At 46.8% G+C, this 27928-nt stretch overlaps 1 protein-coding gene across 5 annotated transcripts in view; it reads right to left on the reverse strand.

Annotated features, from left to right (window-relative positions):
- B4GALNT4 (beta-1,4-N-acetyl-galactosaminyltransferase 4) overlaps window positions 1-27928 on the reverse strand; it is a 923999-nt gene that overhangs the window by 109724 nt on the left and 786347 nt on the right. For all 5 annotated transcript variants that reach the window (XR_013608736.1, XM_078681274.1, XM_078681275.1 and 2 more), the window contains 2 exons: window positions 27648-27757; window positions 13503-13603 (listed from right to left, as the gene is read on the reverse strand). Coding sequence is in view for 4 of the 5 variants with exons in the window: in XM_078681274.1 (XP_078537400.1) it covers window positions 13503-13603; window positions 27648-27757 (211 nt within the window). In the remaining variant the exon portion in view is untranslated. The remainder of the gene's footprint in view (window positions 1-13502; window positions 13604-27647; window positions 27758-27928) is intronic.

The following is a 27928-nucleotide window of genomic DNA, read 5'->3' on the forward strand; positions in this document are numbered from 1 at the left end:
GGGGAAGGAAGTGCATGTCGGATCACCCGCAGCTCCAGAAGGTTGATATGGAGCCGGGACTACACCGGAGACCAGAGGCCTCTGATCTCCGCCTCTCCCATGTGGCCCCCCATCCCAGGAGGGAAGCATCCGTCACCACTACGTGCTCCGGTTGGGGAAGAGAGAGGGATCTGCCGCTGACCCAATCGCGGTCCATGAGCCACCACTGCAACTGCCTCGCAGTGCCCTCCGAGATCAGGACGTGGTCGGATAGGTTGCCCTGATGCTGTGCCCACTGAAACTTCAGGTCCCGCTGCAGAGCCTGCATCCACCAACTGGCGTGATGCACCAGTAGGATGCAGGAGGCCATCAGCCCCAAGAGCCACAGCGTCAACCTGACCGAAACTCAGGATAAAGGCTGAAAGATCGGAAACGGAGCCTGAATATCCCGAACCCACTGCTCAGAAGGATAAACCCGAAACTGCGCCGAGTTCAGAACTGCTCCGATGAAAAGGAGCTTCTGAGACCGAACCGCGTGCCACTTCGGCACGTTGATGGAGAACCCCAGCAAATGCAGGAGGTCAGCCATAGTCTGGAGGTGGGAGACGACTGTCTGGGGCGAGCCCGCATTCAACATCCAGTCGTCGAGATAGGGCAAGACTGGAACCCCTGATCTGCGCAGATGAGCTGCGAACACCTCCATCACTTTCGTGAACACCCGAGGGGCACTGGTGAGGCCAATGGGGAGCACGGTAAACTCAAAGTGCTCGTGGCCTACCGTGAACCGCAGGTAACGCCTGTGAGCCGGCAGGACAGGGATGTGGAAATATTCATCCAGCAAGTCCAAAGCTACCATCCAGTCTCCAGGGTCTAGGGCAGCCAGGACCTGAGCTAAAGTCAGCATCTTGAACTTCTCCTTCCGGAGGAAGCCGATGACGCTCCGGAGGTCCAAGATAGGGCATAGGCCTCCTTTGCTCTTCTTGTACCAGACAGTAATGGGAGTAGCAACCACGTCCAAATTCTCGCCCAGGAACGCGCTCGTTGGCCCCCTTGGCCAAGAGGGCTGTAACTTCCTCCTGCAGAAGTTGCAAGTGATCTCCCGACATGCGGTGGTACTGTGGTGGCATGGCTGGAGGGGTCGCATCGAAGGGGAGGGAGAAGCCCCTTCGGACAATTTGCAGCACCCACCTGTTCGAAGTGATGGTACGCCAGTGGAGGAGGTGATGGCGAACTCTGCCCCCCCACTGGTGTCGAATGGGCCTGAAAGCTCGGACTAGGAAGGCTTTGAGGCAGATGCTGCGGGAGTGGATGTGGACTGACCAGACCTCTGTCCCCCTGCACCGCCACGGCGGTTCCCGCGACCGCGCTGAGGTTAGTTCTGCAGCCTGTGGCTGGACGAATGTGTGGGGGCGCCCATTCCTTGGCCACGAAAGGGGCGAAAAGCAGCTGGCGCTGGACCGACAGGCCCAAGGACTTGGCCGTAGCCCTGGAGTCCTTGAAACACTCAAGCGCACTGTCTGCTTTGTCGCCAAAAAGGCAACGGCCATCGAAGGGCATGCCCATGAGCATGGACTGTACAAGATCAAAGGATATGTAGCAATGGACTACAGCTGCTTAAAAAACATATGTTTATTAATTAATTAACACAAATAAAAAATGAGAGTTCATTCTATCACATTAAAATCACAACACAAATACAAAAATTCCATAGGGTGCAATTGACGAACATAAATTAACACTATATGAACATTAAAAATTATATAAGATGGGTGGCATGAAAGTTCGGTCTCTACGCGCGTTTCGGCGGCCAGCGCCTTCTTCCTGGAGCAGCCACACAATATTAAATAATGATCTTAGCAGATGGTTAGCAGAAGAAAGTTGTTTTTTTAAAAAAAAACAATGGGTATTCAGATTCTTTCTTTTTGGAAACCTTTCAATTTCGATTAGGATATGACTGATAATATAGGTTTATAAGAATCAACGCCCGCCAACCGGAACCCTTTAGAGTAGATAGGTGCTTGGTAAGGATTGTCCTTGATGGTCTAGGTTTAGGATCTTTGTTCCATTATATTTTAGGTTTAGCTTGTGGTTTCTCGGTCTATTCTTTCCTTTGTGATACCGGCATGAGCCTTGCAATGTTGGTGCTTCTCTTTTACCCGTTTCAGAAAAGAGTGTCTTGATTCTCAATGGCGCTGAGTTCAACTAATTAAAAGATCTCCCTGCCGAATAACGATTGGCAGGGCTCCCTATGTCCGGTGGCGGGCGGTACGTCTCGTCGGATGCTGAGCGCGGCGAATAATGACCATTCGACGTCCGACGAGACGTACCGCCCGCCACCGGACATAGGGAGCCCTGCCAATCGTTATTCGGCAGGGAGATCTTTTAATTAGTTGAACTCAGCGCCATTGAGAATCAAGACACTCTTTTCTGAAACGGGTAAAAGAGAAGCACCAACATTGCAAGGCTCATGCCGGTATCACAAAGGAAAGAATAGACCGAGAAACCACAAGCTAAACCTAAAATATAATGGAACAAAGATCCTAAACCTAGACCATCAAGGACAATCCTTACCAAGCACCTATCTACTCTAAAGGGTTCCGGTTGGCGGGCGTTGATTCTTATAAACCTATATTATCAGTCATATCCTAATCGAAATTGAAAGGTTTCCAAAAAGAAAGAATCTGAATACCCATTGGTTTTTTTAAAAAAAACAACTTTCTTCTGCTAACCATCTGCTAAGATCATTATTTAATATTGTGTGGCTGCTCCAGGAAGAAGGCGCTGGCCGCCGAAACGCGCGTAGAGACCGAACTTTCATGCCACCCATCTTATATAATTTTTAATGTTCATATAGTGTTAATTTATGTTCGTCAATTGCACCCTATGGAATTTTTGTATTTGTGTTGTGATTTTAATGTGATAGAATGAACTCTCATTTTTTATTTGTGTTAATTAATTAATAAACATATGTTTTTTAAGCAGCTGTAGTCCATTGCTACATATCCTTTGATCTTGTAAAGTATTATTGTGTCCAATTGCCTAGGCTGTTACTTCTCAAATATCTTCTTTTCCCTGACCTAGGAATTATAAATTCGTCTATTCAGGGGGTCCTTGTTACATACGCAATCATGAGCATGGACTGGACATCCCCTGAAAAATTGGCGTACCTCAGCCAGGCGGGGTGACGGATCGCCACCGACGTGGAAATCGCTCTGCACAGCGAGTCCGTGGTATCTAGTCCACATCTGATTGAATAGCCTGCTGCATCCCGCCCCTCAGCAAGTTCGTGGGCGTGCCGTGCCTGGGCCTCCTCCGGACACTGGGGCAGCACGTCCGCAACTGTGTCTCACAAGCAGTGGGTGTAGCGGCCCAAAAGGCAAGCGGTGATGATAGACCGCAACCCCAAACTCAGTGAGGAGAACAGTTTCTTCTGAAACTGGTCAAACCTTTTGGATTCCCCGATCTGGAGGAGCAGTCGGGAACGCGGTCTGTGACGTGGATGCCTGGATCACCAGGCTCTCAGGGGTAGGGTGAACGGACAGAAAGGAGGGGTAGCACCCTCCTCCGTAGCCACGAAGGGAGGAGAGATGAATCCAGTGTCAGGCGATGTATCCAGACCACTGCACTGGCCTCCCCCAGCTCATCTGCCCAGTCCTGACTTAACTGGCACTGTTGTGCCAGAGAGTCCTCAGACCCCTCCCAGTCCTCCCCTTCATCCGTGTCCTGATAAACAGGCAGAAATGACAGAGCCGGGTCATAGGTTAATTGCTCACCCACCGACGCCGGAGGCGCCGCTCCGATGCCGGACCCGGACAGGGGCAGAAACCGGGGACGGCGCCGTCCGAAGACGGTGCCCGGAGTAACACCATCGGGGTCGGCGCCAGCGGAAGAGTCGTAAGATCAACTGACGTCGACAGGGGTCGAGGCCAGTATCCCCCGGGGCCCTGCGGCGTCAGGACCGAAGTCGATGACGGTGTCGGCGCCAAAGCCCCCGACTGCGCCGGGGCCGAAGCCGCCGGCCTGCTAGAGCCTGAAGTCAGGACTGCGGGGCCCAAAGGCGCGCCGCAGGCCTCGACGGAGGGAAGTGAGTCCTCATGGCCATGAGGAAGTCACGTATCTCCTCTGGTGTTGCATGCAGTCCAGGGACCGGAGGGTATGGGACCGGATGCGATGCACGCGGCTCCGGCAGAGCCGCGCGAGTGGTGTCACCTGAACCCTCAGCCGAGTCGCATGACCAGCGAGGGGAGTCAGAAGAGCGATGCCGCCTCATCGACTTCCTCTTCCTCGACTTACTGGATGACTTCGAGCCCGATGAGTGGTGATGGCTCTACGAGCGTCGATGGCTGCCGCTCCGCGACCGGTCCCTCGACTTCCTCCTCGAGCGGCGCGGAGCCGACTGCCAGATCTGGAGGAGCTTGGGGGACCGCTCCCGCCTAGCCTTCGAGGTCAAGGCCCGGCAGTCGGGGCACGACTTGTCGTCGTGATCGGCCCTGAGGCAGTAGAGACACCGGCGGTAGGGGTCGGTCACTGACATCAGGCGGTGACAGGCGTCGCGCGGCTTGAATCCAGGAATCCCAACCCGCACCAGGAGTCGAAACAACTCGAAAAGAATAGCTAAAATAGGCCAAAAAGTTAGTAAAAAAATGACTAGGGTACTAGCCCTTCCCGGATCTGCGCTTGCTGGTGCGGAAAAAAGAATAACTGACATCAGCGCGGGAGGGCGGCGTTTATGTACTCCGATGACGTCATCCTGGCGCTCACGCGCTGCCAATGGACGCGGAGCCTCAGACGATACCAACCGACGCGCAAGGGTACTGCTGACGAAAAACGTTGCGAATCCAGTCTGACACCTGGGGATATTCTAAGGTAAGGAATCTAACACTAACCTGTTTCTTTCAGATAACTAAAGCAAACCATTTACACACGACTCTTGTAAAGCGCTCTGATACCCACAAGGGTCATGTCCGTGCTACATAAAACCTTCAAAATAAAAATAAATAAATAATAAATTACAACACAGTGTCTCAATTGCGTTGCTCTATATTCAGGTTTGTGAAGCCTTTGACACATTGAAGCATATTAACACACATTTTCACGAGAAAAAACTAAGAAGGATCAACAGAGCTCAGAGAATTGTGCTGAGAGAGATCCCCTTATTCTGATTCAGCTGCAAAGCTCAGCTGATCACTATCGGAGGTCTTTCTGACACAACCCGTAGTTCCATGTCTGCAAAAATCAAACTATTTTCAGTTTAACTAGGGCAAAATCGAGGTTTTGGGAACTTTTAGGGTTGTGGAAGCTGGAACCCCTCTGTTGACAAATGAGTATCTATATACGGAATTAAGATCAAGAAATTCTGTTGGAGAGTGCTCTAGGTCTTAATTTTCAGATGAATGCAGTGAGCAAAATATTATTCTTCCAAATTAAACTGTTTCGCCACATATTCCATTGAAAACCATGCAGCGGTGTTAGAAGCTTTGGACAATAAAACAGAGCAATAAGTTAATTGAATCTTATCAGGTTTCAGGCTTCTCATATAGAACAGATCTGACTTGCTCAGGATGAGCAGGGTTACCTTATTACAGGACCAGGCAACATAATCCTGCCTATGAATGTATAAGATACAATCACTAACCTATGGTCAAGTCCCAAATTGACATTCAAGACACCTTCTCTAATGTTTAAATGGTTTATTTAGGAAAGTGCCCTTTTTAAATGGTCAGCCCCCACACTCTTTGCTCCAAAAGCTGATGGTTATGTGCCTAGTATAAGTTACCCGGGATCCCCAGAGTGGCAATACGGTTTTGTGCCACCCCGAGTGACCCCAGTAAACTACTGACAGCAGACCTGCCATTGCAGACTGCAGGAGCAGTGCAAACTGCTGCAACTCACCATGTGTAGCACTGTCAATAAAATATTTTTAATATAAATCATGCAACCCTAAGGAAGGCCTCCTGTGCCCAGGAGGCCGAGTGCATGATATTAACGGTAAGGACATAGAAGTAAAAGCCTATATGTTCCTATAGTGGTGTTCTCCATTGGAAACTACTAAGTGTTAGTGGTCCATAACATAACCACCTGAGCATTCTCGAGGTTGGTAGCTCTATTATGGTACAGCCGAAATATGTCATGTTTGGTATCAAACAATGTGCCTTCTCACCCCTGACACAAATCTGGTGCCCTGGGTGATGTGACATGCACCCAGGTTGCTACCTTAGAGGCTGCCCAGCCGGTTGCCCCAGCTTCTCATTTCCCTGGATGGCCACCCCGTGCTTCCTGCGTTTGCTGCTGCCAAGACAGAATTATGTCCTACAATTATTACAATTATGTCCCAGGCAGTGTGATCACTCCCACGAGTCAGGAACAAAAGCGTGGGCAGGAAGGAGGTTACACCTCCCTCCTCCAAAGCAGGATAGTGAAGTGGCACATCAAGGGGTTTTGTGTAGCATTTTAGAATCCAAGCGTAATTTACCGATTCATGCCCTTATATAGGTACAATTCACATTGCCCTTATATAGGCATAGAAATCATACCCATATTTAGACATAACCCATCCAGTCCAAATACAGGCATGACTACTTCCACTAGTTCCAAAAGCCACAACGATTTCTTGGAAAACTCGGCTTCAGCAGTCAGGAACATCCCCTTGCTTGAATATTGATTTGTCCTAGAAATCATGGAGTTTTCAAAGAACTACTATTCCCTTGGGGTTCTTTGATGACATTATTATGTCCGACTTTACATCAAACTAGGCACCTTCAAGGTATAAATATGCCTACACTTGCCCTAGCAAACACACGGTGGTTCGGAGCAGCTCGACAATCTACTTGCCCGACGCAGCTCGCTACAGAAAGGGCCAAAGGAAGCCGACCCTCCAGCTGATGCACTGATCGAGAAGCCGTCTTTTCTCTTGCTGAGAATCCATCTCCAGTGTTTCCAAGTTCCCCTCGCGGGGTGCTGGGAAATCGAGTCCCTAGACAGAGATACCAGACCTCCTTCATTCTAAAACCAAGGTACGGAGCTGATTAGACCCTAAGAGTCAGCGTATTTTAGAAGCACCAGTTGAGTACGTTTTAGCCTTTGTTATTTATGTATGTATTTATCTATGGTTTAGAAACCATACAATGATTTTACAGTATTATTTTATAATACTCTTCTTACTGTACGCATTATACTTTGCAACCAGTATTAAGATTGTAGCAGTTCACTTTACTTGCATGAGAAAGAAGTCTGTTCAATAAACGCTCTTATTGAAAACTCCCATCTCTCTATTTCTCTGCACCTCTAATGAAACGAAGTATGCACCATTGACTGAGTAAAATATCTATCTATTGTTTCCACGACTCTGAAGATCAATTTTATTCTTGGGGAAACAAAGTTGTCATGTTTATGCGGTTGTCAGAAACTAATCCCTTCTTGTTTATTCGAGAAAGTTTCTAGTGACCTCTGAGCTAGCTGGCACTCATAATTAAGTCTAATATATTTGATAGAGACCTAGACAACCTAAGTCCTACGTCAAATCTATAGGATATATTATTCCAATGCACAGAGCCTATTGGGAATATAGGAACTACACTACAGGGGGTGAGCTTCATACGCTGCCATGCCTCTGATATGCATCAGGGCTGATTCCCAGTGGAGGAAACAGCCCTCCCCTACCCTAGGCACATTTGCACCCAGACAGGCAGGAAATTAGTTATTCAAGAATGTATACACCCCAAAAGGCTAGCCATACCTCCAGGGTGAGTAGCCTGATCTGTACACTAAAATTAGATTTCTGCCATCTTTAGAAGTAGCAGAATACAAGGTTCTGGGTAGAAAAGATGACTTACCACCCAGATGTGGTCACCTCAGGGAAGGATTAGCTGCAGGGACTAGCTGCCAATTGGCTACTAGCTCCCAAACCCCTATCTCCCATAAATCTAGGATTTAAAGGACCCCCTCCCCCGACACCAGAAACTCGGTTATAAACAACCTGCATCAAAGACGACAGAAATAGAGACCCACACCTGCGACAACAAGACTTGCACAAAGCATAAGAGGGATACTCTGCACTTGTGGCAACACTCTTGAAACAGCCTGATCGAGACTCGTCCTAGGCTATCTCTTGGTTCTCCCAGACAGAGAGACCCCCTGTGGAAGCCTAAAGACCCTCGGGCTCCTCAGGACTAGTGGCAGTAGTCCCTGCAAACTGCAGGTAAAACAATGCTCCGGATCTGAAGAATCGCTGGCCAGCAGGTCCTGAGGTATCGCCCAAATCCAGTGGTCTAGTGAATTGTGGAAGCTGTAGTCCTGTCTTCTACGTAGTTGCAGGCAGCTATCGCTTACCCCTGGACCACAGACATCGTAATTACTTCCTCCTCTGCTTACCGCTGCCAAGGCTTGTTGGTTGCCAGTCCAGCAACCGACCAATTTACTCAACACTCCATTAAGAGGTAATGCCAACCAAGTATCGACCAACGTCTGCAACCACTCAGTTGTTGACTTTTTACATCTTTTTAGTGGTAAAATAAGCTCTCCAGCAGCTCCCGTTCACCAATAGGGACAGCCAGGGCAACCCTGCACTACGAGACAGGTAAAATTAAATTGACTACCGTGGCTTGGTCCAGGGACCCACATCACATTGAACCTACAAGGGTACAACGCAACCTCGACTTGCAAGAGACTGACTGTCACTAGGGGTTTTTCCCAATGACTGCAATGTTAGATTTTTAATGTATTATTTTGCATTGATGTCCTATTACTTCTAAAACCTCCAGTTGAATGTATACTATTCCATTCATTTTAGTATCTAAATTAAGATAAAAATACACATTTTTATAAAGTTCTGTTGGATTTCTTTTGAGTCGTATCAATTACTTATCATCCTTGGTGGTATTCTGAAATGCTTAACACATGTTCCTCTAGTAAAGCCTGACTGCTCTTTGCCACACTACCAGGACTGAGCTAAGGATTTATTAGTGTGAATCCAAGGACCAACTTTGGGGTATCGCAATAGTATTATATGTTGAGGACTAACCACCACATCACATACTACTCCACTTTCCTACAGTTCCTTATTGATCTTCAGAATAAAACCCATGGATATGAGTTTGGATGCAAACTACGATTAGCTAGGCACCAATTTCTAGAAATGTATTGCTCAAATTTTGTGGGACACCCCCGCGCCGCACGGCCACCAGCTGCTGTGTGTGCCCCTGCCCGCCCTCTGCCTCGCTACTGCCTCGTTTTGCCGGCTGCCGGCTGCCCCTGCAGTAGGGTTGGTTTTGCCTAACATTTGTGCCTGTTTTTTTCGCCTTAAAACTCCGTGCATTTCCTTTTTTTCCTCCGCATTTGCCTGTTTTGACTAATTGTTGTGCTTGTCTAGTTGCTCCGTGTTCCTGGTATCTTTCCCCCTCACACCCCTTGTTTTGTTGCTGATTTGCGCCTGTTTTTGTTTCCCTTCGTGTTTCCCGCCGCCCTCCACCCTCCCTTCCCGCCACCGCCGCTTGGCCACGCCCCTTTCTTCTCTTCTGTATCCCTCCCCGCTCCCGCCTCCCAGCTGCCCCGCCCACCCGCGCACTTCGCCTTAAATGGCGACCGTGCGAACGCGCAGCGTTGACGCGCAGCGGGCGCGCCGATTGTGCGCCGAAGGCGCGCCAAAGGTAAGCCCGTCTGCGCCCGTCCGCGCCTGGACCGCGCCCAGTGCCAGGACCCCTGGCCCCCACCGACGGAAGCCGACCCGACGAACCTACAGCGCCGCCGACCTCAACGCACTCAACACCGGCCGCATCCCAGGATGTCACCGAGCCGCCCCGAAGCACACCCACGGACCCTTCAGCTGCCACGCCTGCAAGTTCACCTGCATCCGGACCTTCCCTGCACCCGCCAAGCCGAACTCCAGCAGCACCCACCTCAAGTGTATCCTGCTCAACACCCGTTCCGTCCACAGACACGCCGTAGAACTCTGGAACCTGCTCGACACCACCGTCCCCGACGTTGCCTTCATCACCGAGACCTGGATGAACGCCTCCTCAGCCCCAGACATCGCCATCGCCATCCCAGAGGGCTACAAGATCACCCGGAGGGACCGCGACAACCAGACCGGAGGAGGCATCGCCATCATCCACAGAGACACCATCCGCATCACTACCAACACCGATGACACCCTCACCACCGCTGAACACCTGCACTTCCAGATCCACACCAACCCGACCACCACCCTCAGAGGCACCCTGATCTACCGACCCCCGGGACCACGCACACGATTCAGCGAGGACATCGCCGACTTCGTCAGCCCGCACGCTCTCCCCTCCGCCGACTACATCCTCCTGGGGGACCTCAACTTCCACCTGGAGAACAACAACGACCGCAACACCATCTGCCTGCTCGACAACCTCGACAACCTCGGACTCAAGCAACTGGTGACCACCCCCACCCACCTCGCCGGACACACACTCGACGCCGTCTTCTCATCCAGCAAAGACGTCACCTTCAGCCACACCACAGAACTCCACTGGACGGACCACAGCTGCGTCCACTTCACCTTCAAGAGAACGACGATCCACCACCACCAGCAACAGGTCGCTCGAAGATGCTGGAACAAGATCACAGCCGACCAGCTCACCGCTTCCCTGAGCCAGCACCCTCCCGCCAACTCAGCGAACCCCAGCCAGGCCGCCGACAACCTCACGAAATGGATCAACGACTGCGCGGACGAACTCGCCCCTCTGAGAACCCCACCCAGCAGATCCTGCAGCAGGAAAACACCATGGTTCACCGACGAACTCAAGAGCTCCAAGAAGAACTGCCGAGCCCTCGAGAAAACCTGGAGAAGGGAACCAACGACTGACAACATGACCACCCTCAAGCTCGCCACCCGGAAGCACCACCAACTGATCCGCGCCACCAAGAAAAATGCATACAAGGACCGGCTGGACAACAACGCACACAACTGCAAGGAACTCTTCAACATCGTGAAAGAGCTATCCAACCCCAACGCCGGAAACAATGACATCACCCCGTCGCAAGAACTCTGCAACTCCCTCGCGTCCTTCTTCCACAACAAGATCACGGACATACACAACAGCTTCAACAACCAACCAACGCAAGCCACAACCGCAACGACGCCACCCACCACCACCCTCCGCACCTGGACCCCGATCAGCACCGAAGACACCATCCGCACGATGAACTCCATCCATTCCGGATCTCCGACTGACCCCTGCCCGCACCACGTCTTCAACAAGGCCGACGCTGCCATCGCACCCCACCTACGGGACATCATCAACACCTCCTTCGACTCCGCCACCTTCCCTGAGAGCTGGAAGCACGCCGAACTCAGCGCTCTCCTCAAGAAACCCACAGCAGACCCCACCGACCTCAAGAACTACCGTCCCATCTCGCTCCTCCCGTTCCCGGCCAAAGTCATCGAGAAGACCGTCAACAAACAGCTGGCCGCCTTCCTCGAGACGAATGGATCCCTCGACCCCTCACAGTCCGGCTTCCGAGCGAACCACAGCACCGAGACCGCCCTCATCGCCGCCACCGACGACCTTCGAACTCTGATGGACAACGGAGAAACAGCGGCCCTCATCCTCCTGGACCTCTCCGCGGCTTTCGACACTGTCTGCCACCGCACCCTAGTACAGCGCCTCAGCAACATCGGAATCCAGGAGAAAGCACTGGAATGGATCACCTCCTTCCTCGACGGAAGAACACAAAGAGTCCGCCTACCACCGTACAAGTCAGAGGCCTCCAAAGTCATCTGCGGCGTCCCACAAGGATCCTCACTGAGCCCCACCCTCTTCAACATCTACATGAGCCCCCTCGCGGCCATCGCACGCCAACACAACCTCAACATAATCTCCTACGCCGACGACACCCAGCTGATCCTCTCCCTGACCAACGACCCCGCCACCGCCAGAGCCAACCTGCACGAAGGGATGAGAGACGTAGCCGAATGGATGACGACCAGCCGCCTGAAACTGAACTCAGACAAGACGGAGGTCCTCATCCTGGGCTCCACGCCCTCCGCCTGGGACGACTCCTGGTGGCCCCCCGCCCTGGGCGCCGCGCCCAAACCGACGGACCACGCACGCAACCTGGGCTTCATCCTGGACTCCTCCCTCTCCATGACCAGACAAGTCAACGCCGTCTCCTCGTCATGCTTCAACATCCTGCGCATGCTACGTAAGATCTTCCGGTGGATCCCCACCGAGACGAGGAAGACGGTCACCCAAGCCCTCGTCACCAGCCGACTGGACTACGGCAACGCCCTCTACGCCGGAACCACGGCCAAACTCCAGAAGAGACTCCAGCGGATCCAGAACGCCTCGGCGAGACTCATCCTCGACATCCCCCGACGCAGCCACATCTCCGGACACCTGAGAGATCTGCACTGGCTCCCGGTCAACAAGAGAATCACCTTCCGTCTCCTCACCCACGCACACAAAGCCCTACACGACCAAGGCCCGAGCTACCTCAACAACCGGATCAACTTCTACACTCCCAAGCGCCTCCTCAGATCAACCAACCACGCCCTCGCCGCCGTCCCCCGCATCCGAAGAGAGACAACAGGAGGAAGGTCCTTCTCCTACCTGGCCGCCAAGACCTGGAATTCACTTCCCACCAACCTGCGCCTGACCCAAGACCACCTCTCCTTCAGGAAGAAGCTCAAGACTTGGCTGTTCGAGCAGTAGCGGCACCCCCCCCTCCCAGCGCCTTGAGACCCTACGGGTGAGTAGTGCGCTTTACAAATGACCTGATTGATTGATTGATTTTGACAGGCATTCCTCTGCCTTAGGTTCAATTACCACATCATCAATCTCGCGTCTGTAGATGCTTCACAAAGCTTAAGAAATGGTGCCATTTTAAGCTGCCCAAATTCCTGTAGCTCTGAACGAGACTGCTGCAGCTCCTTCAGCACCCCAATATAAAACCATTCTAACAGTGTCCAGGACCTGATGTAAGTACACACGATTTTACAAAACTAGCAGTTTTCTGTTGGCATGCATCAGACCAAAATACCCTTCAGACATTTCCTTCAGCCATCACCCAGCAAAGATGACCTCCTTTACCCATTCCTTTGCTAGTAGTTTTCTGAGACAATGCAGGGCATGCATGATGTAAGTAAAGCTTGCCATCGACAGCTGTCTTGAACTCACTCATAGCCCTAAGTGTTCAGAACCCTATATATTTTAATTCACACAGCCCACAGCAATATACTGTAAACGATGACCTTATCCCGCAGCCTAAGACTTATAGGGAAAGGGAAAAGTTGTATCGACTTTCAGATGCTGACTCACCGTCAAGCAGCCATTACTGAATGACCTACTAATTTGGCCTCCCGCAGTTTTCCTGCCCATCTCATCATAAATGATTATAAACTGCATAAATGATACTAAACTGCTACCACACACAGGTTCTTTCTAGAATATCTCATGTACACCCACACACCTCCTTTCGGAGAGGCTCAGATTACCATAGCTATTCTTAGGCCTGGGTCCATTTCCAAAGGCAGAGAATACAAAACGCAGTCTTACTTTTCCAGGTACAAAGGGGACTCTCGGTAGAAGCATTTGTTTTCAGTTTCCATGTGGGTGAGCCTTGTGAAATCATTCGGGTACACAAAGGAGAGATACACCTGGAAATGAGAAGAAAGACAAAAGACACAGTGAGAGCCAGCTCGGATATCACTCACAGAAAAGTAAACATCTTTACCTGACCTGAATTATTTCAAGATGCTTCCAAAAGTGAGGATCATGAAATAGGAGACAGTGAAGAAAAGTAAGGGTCTAGGGTCGCACCGTTTGATTAAGCCCAACCTAAAACCAGGTTTTCTGATCACCCACTGGATGGGTATCTTCTGTTTTTGTCCTCATGCCTGGGCCACGATTTTATTGGTGACCTGAGAAGCAAGTTGGTTTTCTTGTGACTTCTGTATAAAGCCTTTACTGTTGTTGTAGATGGCATAACATTATAAACATATATAAGAGACGTTTTTGTACAGTATGTACCTTGAACTGAATTATTTCAAGGTGCACTTAAATGTGATGACCATGGATAGGGAGGTACAATGAATAGAACTGCCCTGGGTCACACAGACTGGTCAGGCTGTGAAGCAGGGATTGAAACTAATCTGTTTTAAGAGTATTTAAACAATACGTGACTAGTGGTGCACTGTAAAATAATGGTTTAATACCAATTTAAGTTCATCCTGTATTATTGGTGTGTGTTTCATTGTTAATTTATAAACTACAAAAAATCACATTGACATACAATCATTTTCAAATAATAATTCGCCATTCAATAATTGTCACTACATGCTTAAATATTCCGGTTGGACACATTTCACATACCCCGCTTTTTTTGTTTTGTTCAACAATGTACCACATACAATCACCTATTCACGTAATGCTGTGGCAGACAAAATATTTCATGTTTTATAACAGATATAAATCATTTCAAATCAATGATTTCATACATTCTATAAATGTAATGGTTTACTATTTTTCCATAAACATATTACCATCTAATATCCATTACATTTTTTTTGCAGTATTTGTTGACCTGCAATTTATGACCACAGCAGAGTCAAACTGGTCTATAGGCTGAGCCAGTGGAATTATTTGATACTGCAACTGTAGCATTTTCCACACAATTATGGCTTTGCCACATTTACAACAGATTCCATCATCTGTAGCATAATCTGTAGATTTTAACAAATTTTTTTTTACTTCTAGCTCAGACGGATCAAACGTTCAAAGAAATTGTGTAATAAATGTTGCAGTACAGTGGGAGACCCTTTGCCAAGGCGATCTTGTTCCCTTTCTGTTGCTTACTACTGTATTTGGGCGTTAAACTGGTACTAACGAGGTAAAACCTTTGCCCAGACTGTGCTAACCTTTGCAAAAATGACAAAACAATGAAGTAATGTTACAAAATGTGCTGAGTTATGCTGCATAATTTGCCTTTTCTTGTCGCATAATTCAGTCAACCCTGACACATAGTTTGCTTCGCCACTGCCGAATACAGGGTTGGACTGGCCTCTATGGTAATAAGGCAGTGCCCGATGGGCTGGTCGGACAGGTCAGTGTATGGATCGGATATTGGCAGTTTGTGGACCTGTTTTATGATCTGCTGGGCTGGTTGTTACTGTTAATTTCCTTGACAATAAAACAAACATTGCTTGCAACAAGCTGAAATGCATGCAGTCTTTTGTACTTTGCAAAACATTTATACAGCATGTCTTTGCACTTATTTGCAAACACGGGCCACTTATTTTTAGCTATCTCATTCACTAATGGGGGCTACTTTTAATTTGGCACTCAGGCCTATTTTCTGTTTTAGTTTGTAAAAAAAAAAAAGGGTTACTGATTGACTGGGCTATGAACCCTGGTCTAGCAGCAACCACAATCAGGGTAAGGCACAAGCAACCCCCAGATTAACCTGTGCTCAACCCTCTGGTAGCTTGGCACAGAGCAATCAAGCTTAACTTAGAAGGAATGTGTAAAATATGTGTGCAACATTTAAAACAGTAAAACTGTGAATTCACCACACTATAAAGAACCCCACACCAAGTTAAAATAATAGAGCTAAATGTAATAAATAAAACAAGATCAAATGGTAAAATCCCAATCAGTAGAACTGAGTTATGAATTTTTAAAGAATCAAGTGTAAAATAGTGCCTAAAAGCACAAAGTGCCAACCAAGGCAATCTGGTCGTGCTGGATACAATTCAAATTCACAAATTCAGTCTGACCAGGGTGGAACACAGGTCGGATACAGTCTCAGGTTAGTCCTGCTGAAGGTTTACCTTCTCAAGTTTTGTGCCAAGAGCCCGTTCGCGCTGGAGAGGGCCTTGAGGAGCAAGGAGCAAGGAGAGGGTCGCGGGAGGCTGTCCGAGTGGCACGAAGTGCAGGTCAGGCGTCCGTTGGTCGTCTCCCACGAGCGGTCCATGCTGTGGTTCTAAGAGACTGGCTGGCAGCGGCTCACGCTGATTTAGGGTACGAACTGCGTATTCTCAGTTTGAACAGGCCAGCTCTCGAAGACCCCAAAAGCTTGATTACAGCAACCATGAGCCACACCAAGGGTCCAGGACCTGAGAGGCCCCACTTGGGGGTCAGGAACTCGCTGCAGCTGGGTCCAGGGTTCAGAATGTTGGGGAGTCTTCTATGTCCTGAGGCTCAGATCAGGGGGCAGGCAGACCAGCCTTTAGAGTCACTCTGGGGTCCTGGCCACAGGCAAGAGGTAAGCACAGCAGGGCAGAACTTCCTTTACAGCAGCAGTCCAGCAGAGTGGCAGTCCTTGTAGCAGCAAAGCAGACCTGCTTCCTGGCAGGGTATCCATATGTTCAGAAGTTTCCTGAAGTGATGGGGTCTGAGGTCCAGCATTTATACATAGTTGTGCCTCTGAAGTGGACAGAAACTTCTGCAAGTTTCCCTTTGAAGGCATTCTACCTTCCTTGTCCTGGCTCCAGACGACCTACAGATAGTATGCAGCCCCTTGTGTGGAGGCAGGACTATTCAGGTGCAAGTAGGGCTGTGCCGAGCAGCTCCCTCCCATCCTGCCAATGATGGCCTAACCAGGTACACCTAAGCTCCCATTGTGTGCTGCTGGCTAGGAGGAATACACAATGCCCAAATGTCAGCTACATCCAGTCATGTGAATTAGGTATAGGCTGCAGACACTACATGGCTAAGTCAGGAAAATGTCAACTTTTTAAAAATGGCATTTTCAAATTGTAATTCAATATCTGACCACTATAAGTTACGGTTTTAAACTCCAATTCCAGAGACACCAAACATGAACTGGTTAACTATTCCAATTTGGAAACTACACTTCTAAAATGAAACAAGGCAGCTTCAATGTTATCCTATGGAAGAGATAGGCCTTGTAGTAGTGAAAAAAGAATGTAAGAGTGTTTCACTACTAGGACATGTAAAACTTAAAAGTACATGTCCTACTTTTTATATAAATTGCACCCTGCCCTCTGGGCTGTCCAGGACCAACCCTATGGATGACTTATGTGTATTAAAAAGGAAGGTTTAGGCTGGAAAAAGGTTTACTTTACCAGGTCGAAATGGCAGTTCAAAACTTCACACACACACAGGCTGCAATGGCAGACCTGAGACATTTTTAAAGGGCAACTTAAGTGGGTGTCACAATCAATCCTGCAGACCCACTAGTAACATTTAATTTAAGGGCCCGGTGCACATGTAGTGCCACTTTACAAGGAACGTATAAGTATATTAAATATGCCTATTGGGTATAAGCCAGTGTTACCATGTTTAGAGAAGAAAGCACCAGCACTTTAGCACTGGTTAGCAGTGGTAAAGTGCACAGAGTCCTTAAGGAAACAAAAGCGAATTCAGCAAAAATAGGAGTGAGGCAAAAAGGTTTGGGAATGACCCTGCAGAAAAGGCCAAGTCTAACACAGACCAACCCTGGCTGCATAATTTTAGTGGTCCTGTCTATAGGGTAACGCCCAAAGGGCTAGTCTCACTGATTTGTGTGAGCTGTTTTTTGTCCGTTCGTGGGCCTGTTTTAAGGTCTTATTTTTCTGTTGATTATCCTGATCTCACCAAAACCAATGCCTCCAACAAGCACAAATGCATGCACTCCTATGTCTTGCAAAACACTTACACAGTCTGAGTGCCTTTACAAGTTTGAAACTTCCTTGATTTATAAATGTGGGCCTATTTTTAGCTACCTGATTCACTAATCAGGTCCACTTTTATTTTGGTGCCCAGGCCTATTTTCTGTCCCAGTCCAACCATGGACCTCTCTGCTAGATCTAGGTCCATGAGAAACCGAGTTATATCATTCTGTCAGGTTATGACCTTGATCTTAGATGTGCAGTCGCTAAAGCTACATGGATTCAATCGTGGTCAGTCCCCACTGGCTGAATATTTCTCATTATGCAATTAATTACAGCTCAATCGAAGCTTTAGTTACAATTACATATATGGTTTAATTTACATAAATTAACACTTAGGCTCTTATTACACATTTGCAAATCTCGATTCCTAAATCAGGATTATGGCTCAAACTCAGTATTTGTTTTGCCTGTACAACATTCTCTAGGTAAAAACAAGCTCAAATCGTGTCGGCAGATGGGTCACAATGCGAGTATGCAATCTTCAGAACAGGTTTCATATCTAGTATTGTACCCAGTGTATTAAGCTCTAAGCTAAGGTGTACCTTTGAACCAGAAGCAACTAATACTGATTTTTAAATCCTTTAGATAGCCCTGCCAGTAGGCCACCAAGGGTGACATAATTGTAAAAATATATTGTCCATCTTTGCAACATTTTCTTCCTACTGATATTTAAAGCAATGCCTGTATTGTGCATTCTTTTGGCAAGTCCTCAAAGTGCCATTTTACAAACACTGAATGACTTTACCAAACAAGGACATGAATTCATGGTAGTACGTTTCCAATAAATTGAGGTGATAAGTGTATTGTTAACCACAACATCCAAAAATTCAATATTTGTTTTACTCTGTTCATATAGAAATTTCAGATTGACGGCATTCAAATCCAAAGTGCTTCCATATTCGTGCAGTTGCCTCTCCTCTCTAACCTAAATCAATTAAAGGACCATTATTTGCTGAAAGCAATCTAGAACATATTCACATTTATCATTCTTTTTTGGTCAGGGTGTTCTCTTCCCTCTTCGACAGGAGATAATGGTCTTGCATAAGCATGGAGTTGTAATGATGTACAACAAAAGTCAAACATTTCCAGTAATACTTTATTTTAGATACAATTACTCCTTCTCACATCAAAGAAATAATTTAGCACATTCATGGTAACTTCACGCTTTATGGAGGTGTAACTCTGTGTGACATCAAGTTGAATGGGGTTCCCATGGGATACTGTCCAACCCCAGTAACTCATTATCGGATCATTTACTTCTAGGGCAGATAGGCATGCCACTACCAGATATACACAGTGCCAAGACTTGTACGCAACAATGATTATGCATGAATACATTGCAAATCCTGTCAATACATTTAGCGAGTGAATCATTCTACTCCAACACATGAGTAGAGCATAGCCATTGTGTAATGATCTGCAACACAGCAAGTGATGCACTTCCCTTGTGAGATGATTCGTAAGAATATTCCACGTCCTAGAAACCTGAACACGAACAGTCTCCCAAACCTTTCCATATCTGAGGGGAAGTATGCCTAGCAAGTTAGACTTTGATGGGCGCAAACAAATTCATAGATATAGGTGCAACGCAGCTGGCAAAGCAAGTGTGAGGCTTGGTTGCAGCTCACTTTGGGCATCATACATAACTTCACATTCGAATTATCTGACTACTGGAAGCCAGTTCAGCATACACTGAGCAGGAAAATGTTTAGAGAGTTTTAATCCGAAGATCGGTCAAGCAGCATGGTTCTGTACTCTTTGGGGTTTGCTTATTTCAGGAGACCCACATAGGGAACCAGACAATAATCACGGTTTGATTAAGCCACAGCGAGAATCCGAACTATCAGAAGATCCACGGTGAGAAGCAGAAGGGTTATCGTCAACTAATTAACTTAAGAACAGGATGTCGGTGTGAGATGTTTTGTGCAACTGCAATGAGACACGTATCAAAACTAATTCGTTTCAAAACATCAATATTATTATTGTCAGTCTATGGTAATAAAGTGGATCAACACACTGGGATTTGTTGCTGTTAAAAGAGAATATGTTTGCATGCCCTGGCTCTAAGATTGTAAACTGTTCCTCTCCACACTTGCAGGTAGTAGTAAATGAAATGAATTCCTTTGTTAGAAATGTTTCCATAGGTGCTCCTTACACAGTGCCTTAAAGAAAACTATCAGTTTTAAAGGCAGATGAATGAAGTGACTTAATGATCCGACCGACATGGTAGTTCTATGGCCAGGCTGGGACCATATGAAAGTCCCTGGGCTGTTAAGGAAATACGAATAAAGAAACAACGCCCAGGCGACCCAATGAACATGAAGGAAGGATGGAGTGAAAGGACAATAGAGTCAATAAGAAAGCAATGAAGCTGCTTAGGTTACGAAGTGACGAAACTATTTATGTACTGCAAGAGGGGGGGGGGGGCACAAGAATCTTTGTGGGCATCCTGTCCATAAATGGATGAAGCATCCTGATGAAACTCCAGTGCACAGAGGTTAGGAAGCTCCTAATTCATGCTCCGGAAACTCAAAGCTGAGCACTGAGAGAAGTGGAAATTTGCTGCACATGCATATTTGCCCAGCCACATGTGCCCATCCATTGTCAGCAGAAGGGGATCCAACCCTTCTTCCCTTCAGAGAAGCTCAACACGATAACCCAGAGGGTTTATAGTACAATGTGCAAGCAAACTAGAGGGTGCAAAGCAAGAGCTGCCCTCGACATTTATTACCCAAGTGTCCAGAGAGGCAGGGAACTTGTCCATTTACAATAGGATTATTTTTGGAGAGGGATAGCCCACGATGAAGAGACAGCAAATGTGAGGCCTGCAAGTGTTGGGTGCTTGAAACCAGCTAATCATATGCCAATCTTGCTCGAGAGATGACCACCCAGGGAATAGAAGAGCTTTGCAGCACTGAACACTGTTTATTCGAAAAAAATATATAATCTGCACTCCTCCAGTTCTTCTGCAGAGGGATGGGGTCCTTGCCAACACAAGACCCTGCTTACGCCATCTAAAGAATCTCAAGTCACTCTGCCACTCCACCATATGCCACACAGGCTGCCACTGCAGCAAGACTATACTGTAGATCAACTTAAGAGTCACACAACCAATTCAAGGCAAACCACAAAACATGAGCACTTCAATGCCACTGAAACAGAATAAATGGCATGTGCCTTTCATTACGCCAAGGACACTTTGCAGAGCAGAGCTCCACTAATATAATTACGGATCCATTGTGTGAGTCAATATATATTCAAGTATTATGTGCAGTCATGTACAATCATTAACTTCTTAACTTTGCAGAATTGTGTTTACTATTTGCTTCTATTGATAAATGTTATTAAAGGGAAGGTATTTATGTTTTTTCTTCTTGATGCAGTGAAGGATTGAGGCCAGAAAGCTGTGGGAAGGAAAGAGATTGAGAATATACAGTACAGTGCTGTTCAAGAAATGCCTATAGTGGAGGATGGCAAATATCCAGGTGAGGGAAGAGCCGGGGCATGCTCGGCAGTTGCATGCAGCCCTCACATCCCCACATCCAAGTACAAGTCAGCTGTTTCCAGGTCAAGCGTTACTGGGTATATTATTTCTGGACTCCATAATCCCAGGTAAAGAAACCGTGAGCTACTTAGAATGGTTCAAATCTGTATTATTCAGATCCACAAGTAATGAGGGACTATGAAATGTAACACTAGGCTTTCTGTGCCTTTTTCAATGTTGCACTATCACCTTGAACAGAAGCACAAGTAAAAGCTATTTATAAACGTGGCACATAAAATGCACGAAGGAACTACAGCTGAAGCATCTGGATTGTTTGCCATTCTAGAATTATGACGCATCCCATTTATTACGCTAGAGTTTGTGTAAATTCACATAAGAAGATAGTGGGGATGAGTGGAGAACTGGACATGCTGGCATTGTATGTATGTATCTTTGTGACATCAGAATAGCGCAAACTGAGCTAAAAGGCAGCTCAGTGAAGTACAGAGTTGAAGGCAATGATACAGTCAAATAATGACTGGAGAAGTAGCCGACTGGTGGATGTAGCTGACATGATGTAGTGTTTTCTTTAATTTTTTATTGTTTTCTCAAGTCCTCTGTGTTGGACCTGGCCCTTTTGGCAGGTTCACCCCAAAACTTTTTGCATGCTCCTAGCCTTTTTCTGCAACCTGGTGTTGGTGATTTTAGGCATCTGAGCACTTTAGCACTGTGGCCCAGTGTAAAGTGTTTGCGCTCTGTGTGCATGTGGTGAGATTGGCCTGCCCTCCCATAGGAATGCATTGGGGTTGAGTGTGTCTGTGGTAATTTCTGGTATGAGAGGAGTGGCAGGGGTGAGTTTAGTATGTATGAACTTGTGAGCATAAATGCTGCGCAATGGTGTGCGCAGATTTATGATGACTGGTGGAGAAATGCCACTTTTAGAAGTTGGCATTTCTGTGTGCTTTGTTTCTGCCTGCTTGATGTGAATTGCATGTCTTGCTTGTGAGTCACAGGAGCTGAGAGGTGTGGGTGGATCCACGAGAGGCAATGCGAGTCACGCTGAGCTGAATGGGACACCTGGATGAAAAGTGGTGGGAGGGGTAATCCCCAGACTCTGAATAGGGTGGTGCTTCACTGGTGAATGCTGGCTCTGCCCCCCTGTGGTGTGTCTGATGGAGAGCCCCCACCTAACAATGGGGAAGAGGAGCCTTGTCAACAGAGTGCTCCAATTCCCCCTTGAACCAGTTTCTGCTGGTTCCCCAAGCCCTGTGCTGGCACAGACAAAGGAAAAGGGTGTATAAAAGAAAGGGCTGTGACCCCATCAGGTGGTTCTGTTCTGGTGTGCTGTTCCTGACAAAAGGGGGCGTGCTGCTGCTGGGGCCCAGGAGGAACCGCCATGGAGGCTTGCCTCACTGCTGGAGGGCCCTGTGTTCTGGCCTCCCTGGGCCCAGCTATGCCCCCTAAAACCTTAAGGACTTATTTCTACCTGCTGGATTCCTGAGGGACATCAAGCACCTCATGAGAGCTATATCTCTAATTGGGAAGAACGAGCATGCTTAGCAGCGTTGAGCTGCCTAATGAGACAAAGAGGGAATCCCCGGCATAGAGATTCCCACCCTGATGCTGATGGCGGGTGCCCACTCACTATGCTGTGCCTTGCAAATTGCGACTCATTTACGAGTCACAATTTGCAAGGTGCAATTTGCCATGTACTACAGTGTGTTGCACGCGGTTTACGATTCCCAATGGGGTCGCAAATTGCGAGGCTCATTGATAATGAGCCTCTCGCAATTTGCAAGCCCATTGGGAATGACAGGCCCTCCAGGTATGTTGGCCTGCTGGGCTCAGCAGACCACCATGTCTGGGACTGCTTTGAAATAAAGCAGTTTTTTCTAATGCTGCCCGTTTTCCTTAAAGTAAAACGGGATGCATTTAAAAAAAGAAAAATAAACATTTTTGTTTCATTTTTTTAGGGCAGGTAGTGGTCCCTGGGACCACTGCCTGCCCTTAAAAAATATTTTTAGAGACAGTCGCAAAGTGAAAGGGGTCACATGGGGACCCCTTCCAAATTGCGACTGCATTACCACCCTCTTGAAGAGGGTGGTAATTTGTGAGTGTTTTATGAGCGCAATTGCGATCACAAAACATTCATACATTGATTTGCAGTCGCAATGAGGAAGGGAACGCCCCTTCCTATATGCGACTTGCAATTCCTAAATAGCGAGTCGTAAATAAATTGTGACTCGCTATTTAGGAATTGTACATGGCCCTTGGCCATTTTGCATGTGCAAAATGTATGGTCGTACATCTGGCTCTAAATGAGTCCCTTGAACATCATTATGATTGCTAAGGGTATTTATTCCTATTCAGCTGATAACAGGCTACATCAGCTGAATCAGGATTAGACGTGATGCAGGAACACAGCATTCATGATGTTCTCTACACCCGCAATTCCAAGACATTTTAGCCACAAAAGGCAGCTGAAAACACAACATGTAAATATGCTCAAAATGAGGAATAACCTGGGGAAATTAGCAAGAACTTCCTGCAAAACAAAGGTATTTTGGGATTTGTATCTTTGACAGCTCGTCTATTTTTATTTAATTGTTAATAAATCAAAGGAGAAATGTACAGGTTGAGCTGCTTAAACTTTTGTCGTTTGCCAACAGTGACGTGTAACTGCTAGATCAAGCAGTCCCCACAAAGGTTCAATCATCTGTATGTAGTCCACAGTATCCCTGATGCACCTCAGTCTATCGTGTTCCCCATCACCTTAGAAATGGGTAGAGGTGGTGCATCCTCTGCCTAAAGTGACCTTCCCAATGCCTAGGGGAGATTTCTACATGACGTCTACTGACCTTCCAAAGATCCATGTATCTAAGTGGGAAAGAGCCCTAGCAAAGCAAAAAACTGACATTAAACCAGGGCCCTTTGGGGTGCTCTATGTCTGCCATTTATTGACTGAGGAAACAAAAAGACCTGGGCTCCTGCCTGTCGCATGACAGTGCTACAACCTAATGTCCCCAGACGTCCCAATTGTGACTCAGGGGCTAAGTGACAGAGAGCTACAGTTGTTTAGGAGTTGTAGGGTCAAAAGCTTCACTTAATTTCAACTGACTAATGTACTGAGTCTAACTGTTCAACTGAACTCGTCAAGTTAATGTATTGTACTTGGGTAAAGATGCTAAATAAACTGTAAAATAAAATATCCTGCTAATTAAGGTTATTCTTTGTCAAGCGAGACCTCACTTATGAATCCGTCAACCACAGATGCTACTTCACATGTATTAATTGCATAGACCATGCCTCGTGTAAAGGCTGCTCAAGCCACTATCCTTTTAGGGCCCCCACCACCCTTTTCACTCCACGTAAAGCACTGCAAAGAGCTAACACAATAAATACTCCAAGCTAAGTTATCACAGCCCTTTCATGCTCAAATATTACCGAATCATAATGGTAGAGGACCAGTAGGGGAATTCACTTCAGTATTATGATTCTGTGATAAGGCTACATTCAAATCCCACATTGGTGTCGCCAGTGAGGGCTTGATGTATGGCACTGATTTGCAATAGGTAACCTTGCAATTTGTAAAATCACATTGTTTGCAACCGCAAAACAGTGTTTTGTGATTTTTAAACTCTTGTGTGAGTCAGAAAAGTCTACAAATGGCAAAAGAGGTTCTGTGACTCATTACATATCCCAATTAGGAGGGGGCATGAGAAGGGCGACCTTCTACTTGCGAATCGCAAAGGGAAGTATCAATGGTTTGTGATTGTAATTGCAGTTACATACCATTGATCAGATACCAACGCCCAAGTTAAATGGTATCCGACTAAGGTTGTCCCTAGAAAGTTAGGTTGGACTGTCCTCATGACAGTAGTCAATGGGCCCAATGGATGTATATACGCACCACTCAAAGTCTTCAAAATCAGGAAATATTTTTTTAAAGAAGTACCTGGTAAGTCAAAGGACATGGAATGCTTAAAAATCATGTTTTCTGTCAGGAAATGCGATCGGCAGGATGGCGGTCTGACGTGCCTTGCAGCCCACCATGCCTGCACTTCTAGCCAGTCGCAGGGTCTGAGAAAATAGTGGGCTGTTTAATTAATATTCATTCTGTGACACAATATGAATGGGAATTTTGAAATGGATCCTTTAAGACATAGGTTGCGTGGTCAATAACATCCATGCTTGCAAACAAGTTGGTCTACAATTTACACATTCTGCTTTGCGAACAGTTACTAGGATATGAGGCCCCAAGCGCGGTTGGTAGATTCTTTTTGTCCCTTATTAAAACTGGAAATGGAAAGGGTTCTTTGTCACACCACTTGTGTATGCTACTAAAGCAGAAAAATGTACTCCAAGTGATGCATATGAAAGTTTGCAATCCAATTACCATATCACAATGTTTTTTTTCAATTACCAGCTTACCCATTCTGCTCTGATGTGAACACCAGCTTGCAAACTGTCCTTATTGCAGTGTAACAATTTTCAGTAGGTGTTTTTTCTTGCTTTCCTTGTCACTTTCATACCTCTATTTAGCAAATGTAAATTGCCACATTTGAGGTCTTCAGAAAACGAGCTGCTAGGTTGAAACCAGAGCTGGGTTCGCAAAACATTCCTCCCAGAAGTGTTACTAGAGTTCGGAACTGTGATTTATTTTTTAATGATGTTCTTGGCCATCATCATTGGATGTAAGTACTGTGTTTGTCAAACCGATTGTGGTGGCACTAATAATAATATACTGCCTGTTACTCTGCATTGCTGATCACTATCCACCTAAGTAGTATTGGTGGAAAAGATTAAGCAAACGTTCTGTATCAATCTATTGGCAGCAAATCCTTTGGGACCAGGTTTCTCAATACCTAGATGTGAAATGCCCGCATTTTGAATGTGTTTTTGTTGCAAACAGATAGAAGGTTTGTGTACCCTATGTTTGAAAAATCATTCATATTACATATTGATTTTGCTCCACTTAATGGAATATACCTCAATCTCTCCACGGCTGTGCTTTGTTCTTCTGTTAACTGCACTACTTCCAATGCAATTCCTCTCCTAATGCCCCACTTCGAAGGCCCATGCGCTAGTCCTGATTGTATGCAGGACCTGTTCTTCCCTGTCTGTGGTGTTGTCCATCTGTTTTTTACTACCTTTTCTGTGTCTGGAGTATGGAATACCTTCGGCACTAAGTTAAACGTTTTGAGTTCTAAAACAATTATGCATTTGACTGGTTCATCCTTTGTTCACTGACCTCAAATTTGTAGTTTCCTCGTGTGCATCCAATGATATTTGATGCATTCCTCATGAATGTCACCTTGGGGACTGAGTTTTTGAAACATCTTCCATTAGTCATGCTGTCCTGCTTGTGCCAATCACTAGCTGCTCCCAAATTCATTCCCTGTTACCTGTGACAATAGGCTTGTGAGCCACTCCTGTATGGGGCTTGTGCAACCTTGCAAATGGATTAGTGGGATGCATGATGCCATCATTCCCAGTTTTTTCAGAATACTCTTCAGTCAGAAGGTTGGCCTGTTCCCACAAGGCCAGATTTCTCTTTTGTCCTTGCTGTTCTTTTATCTCATTCTGTACCTGGGATCTCCTTTTATGAAGGGTGTGATTTTTTTTTTACTGAAAGTGAACGCCAATCTGCACAATGTGTTTATCACCTGAATGACATTGTTCTGACCTTGCTGGGATGAGCTGCCCTTCAGCACTGCCGAGGCATGGGTAAACATGTATGGAATGGTGCCTTGGAGTTACCAACATCACTCCCAGACATTTCATAAACACCCTTGCAGCTGACTTTATACCAAAGCATAGAGCTTTCAACAATGAATATCCCCTTTACAAACATGAGGTATTTGCAATGTTCTTAGGTCTTGGGGATATGGAAGCAGGCGTCCTTGATATCTATAGTCGCTAGATAATCTCCCTATTGCATCATTGCATGGCTTCTCGTACTTTCGTCATTTAAAAAGTTTGAGTCCTTACACATCAGATCCAAGATGGGTCTCAAGTGAGGTCTTGTTTTGTTATCAGAAATAGAGTATACTCTCCTATTACATTCCTTTGTGGCATTCTCCTCTATCTATTAAACATACGTTATTGCAATTAATCTTGAAGGAGTTGGATGTGATCTTTCTGGCATTGATCATGGTATCAGCTTCTTGGCAGGGGGGACGGCGTCCACCCTGTGAAAAGAGTGGAGGGACGGCGTCCACCCGCGTGGACCCCCGACTCGAGCCCTGTGTGTAGCTAAGTTTGAAATGGTTTGCTTCTGGAATTGTGTTGCTGTCTGCCTCCAAATCTGTGTCATGCCTATTATTTGTGTGGAGGACAGTTCAGTACGCTGCTCTTTCTTTCCTCTAAGAGCAGTGTTTCGTGTCTGGACTCAGACAGGATTGCTGTTGCTATAAACAGGTCTTGGTTTTGTTTCCGTCTTGCCCGTGATTGCAACTTTAAAAAGCTTTTTTTGTGATTGCCACCCTCTGTTGCTAACAGTGGAAAAATCTCTTACACAGAAAGAAGTTGTGTACGACTTACAAACTGCAGTCCCTGGTATCGAGCAATGGGAAAGTCCTTGACAATGTAGGTGGGGGCGTATGCACAGGGCACCAGCACGTTGTCCACTCGTGACTTCTCAATCAGGGGAGCTGCAAAAACAACGGAAAGCAAGTCAGGAAACTTTAAAAAATACAAAATCAGATTAGCAAAAAAATGAGCTGTTTTCGGGCATGCCGAAGAAGCTGAAAGGGATGCAGCTGACTGACTGTATAGGAATTGGCATATTGGTTCAGAGAGCTGAGGCCTGGAATAGCAGCAGT

Source organism: Lissotriton helveticus, chromosome 3_1 (genome assembly GCF_964261635.1).
Source record: "Lissotriton helveticus chromosome 3_1, aLisHel1.1, whole genome shotgun sequence".
Classification (NCBI taxonomy): domain Eukaryota; kingdom Metazoa; phylum Chordata; class Amphibia; order Caudata; family Salamandridae; genus Lissotriton; species Lissotriton helveticus.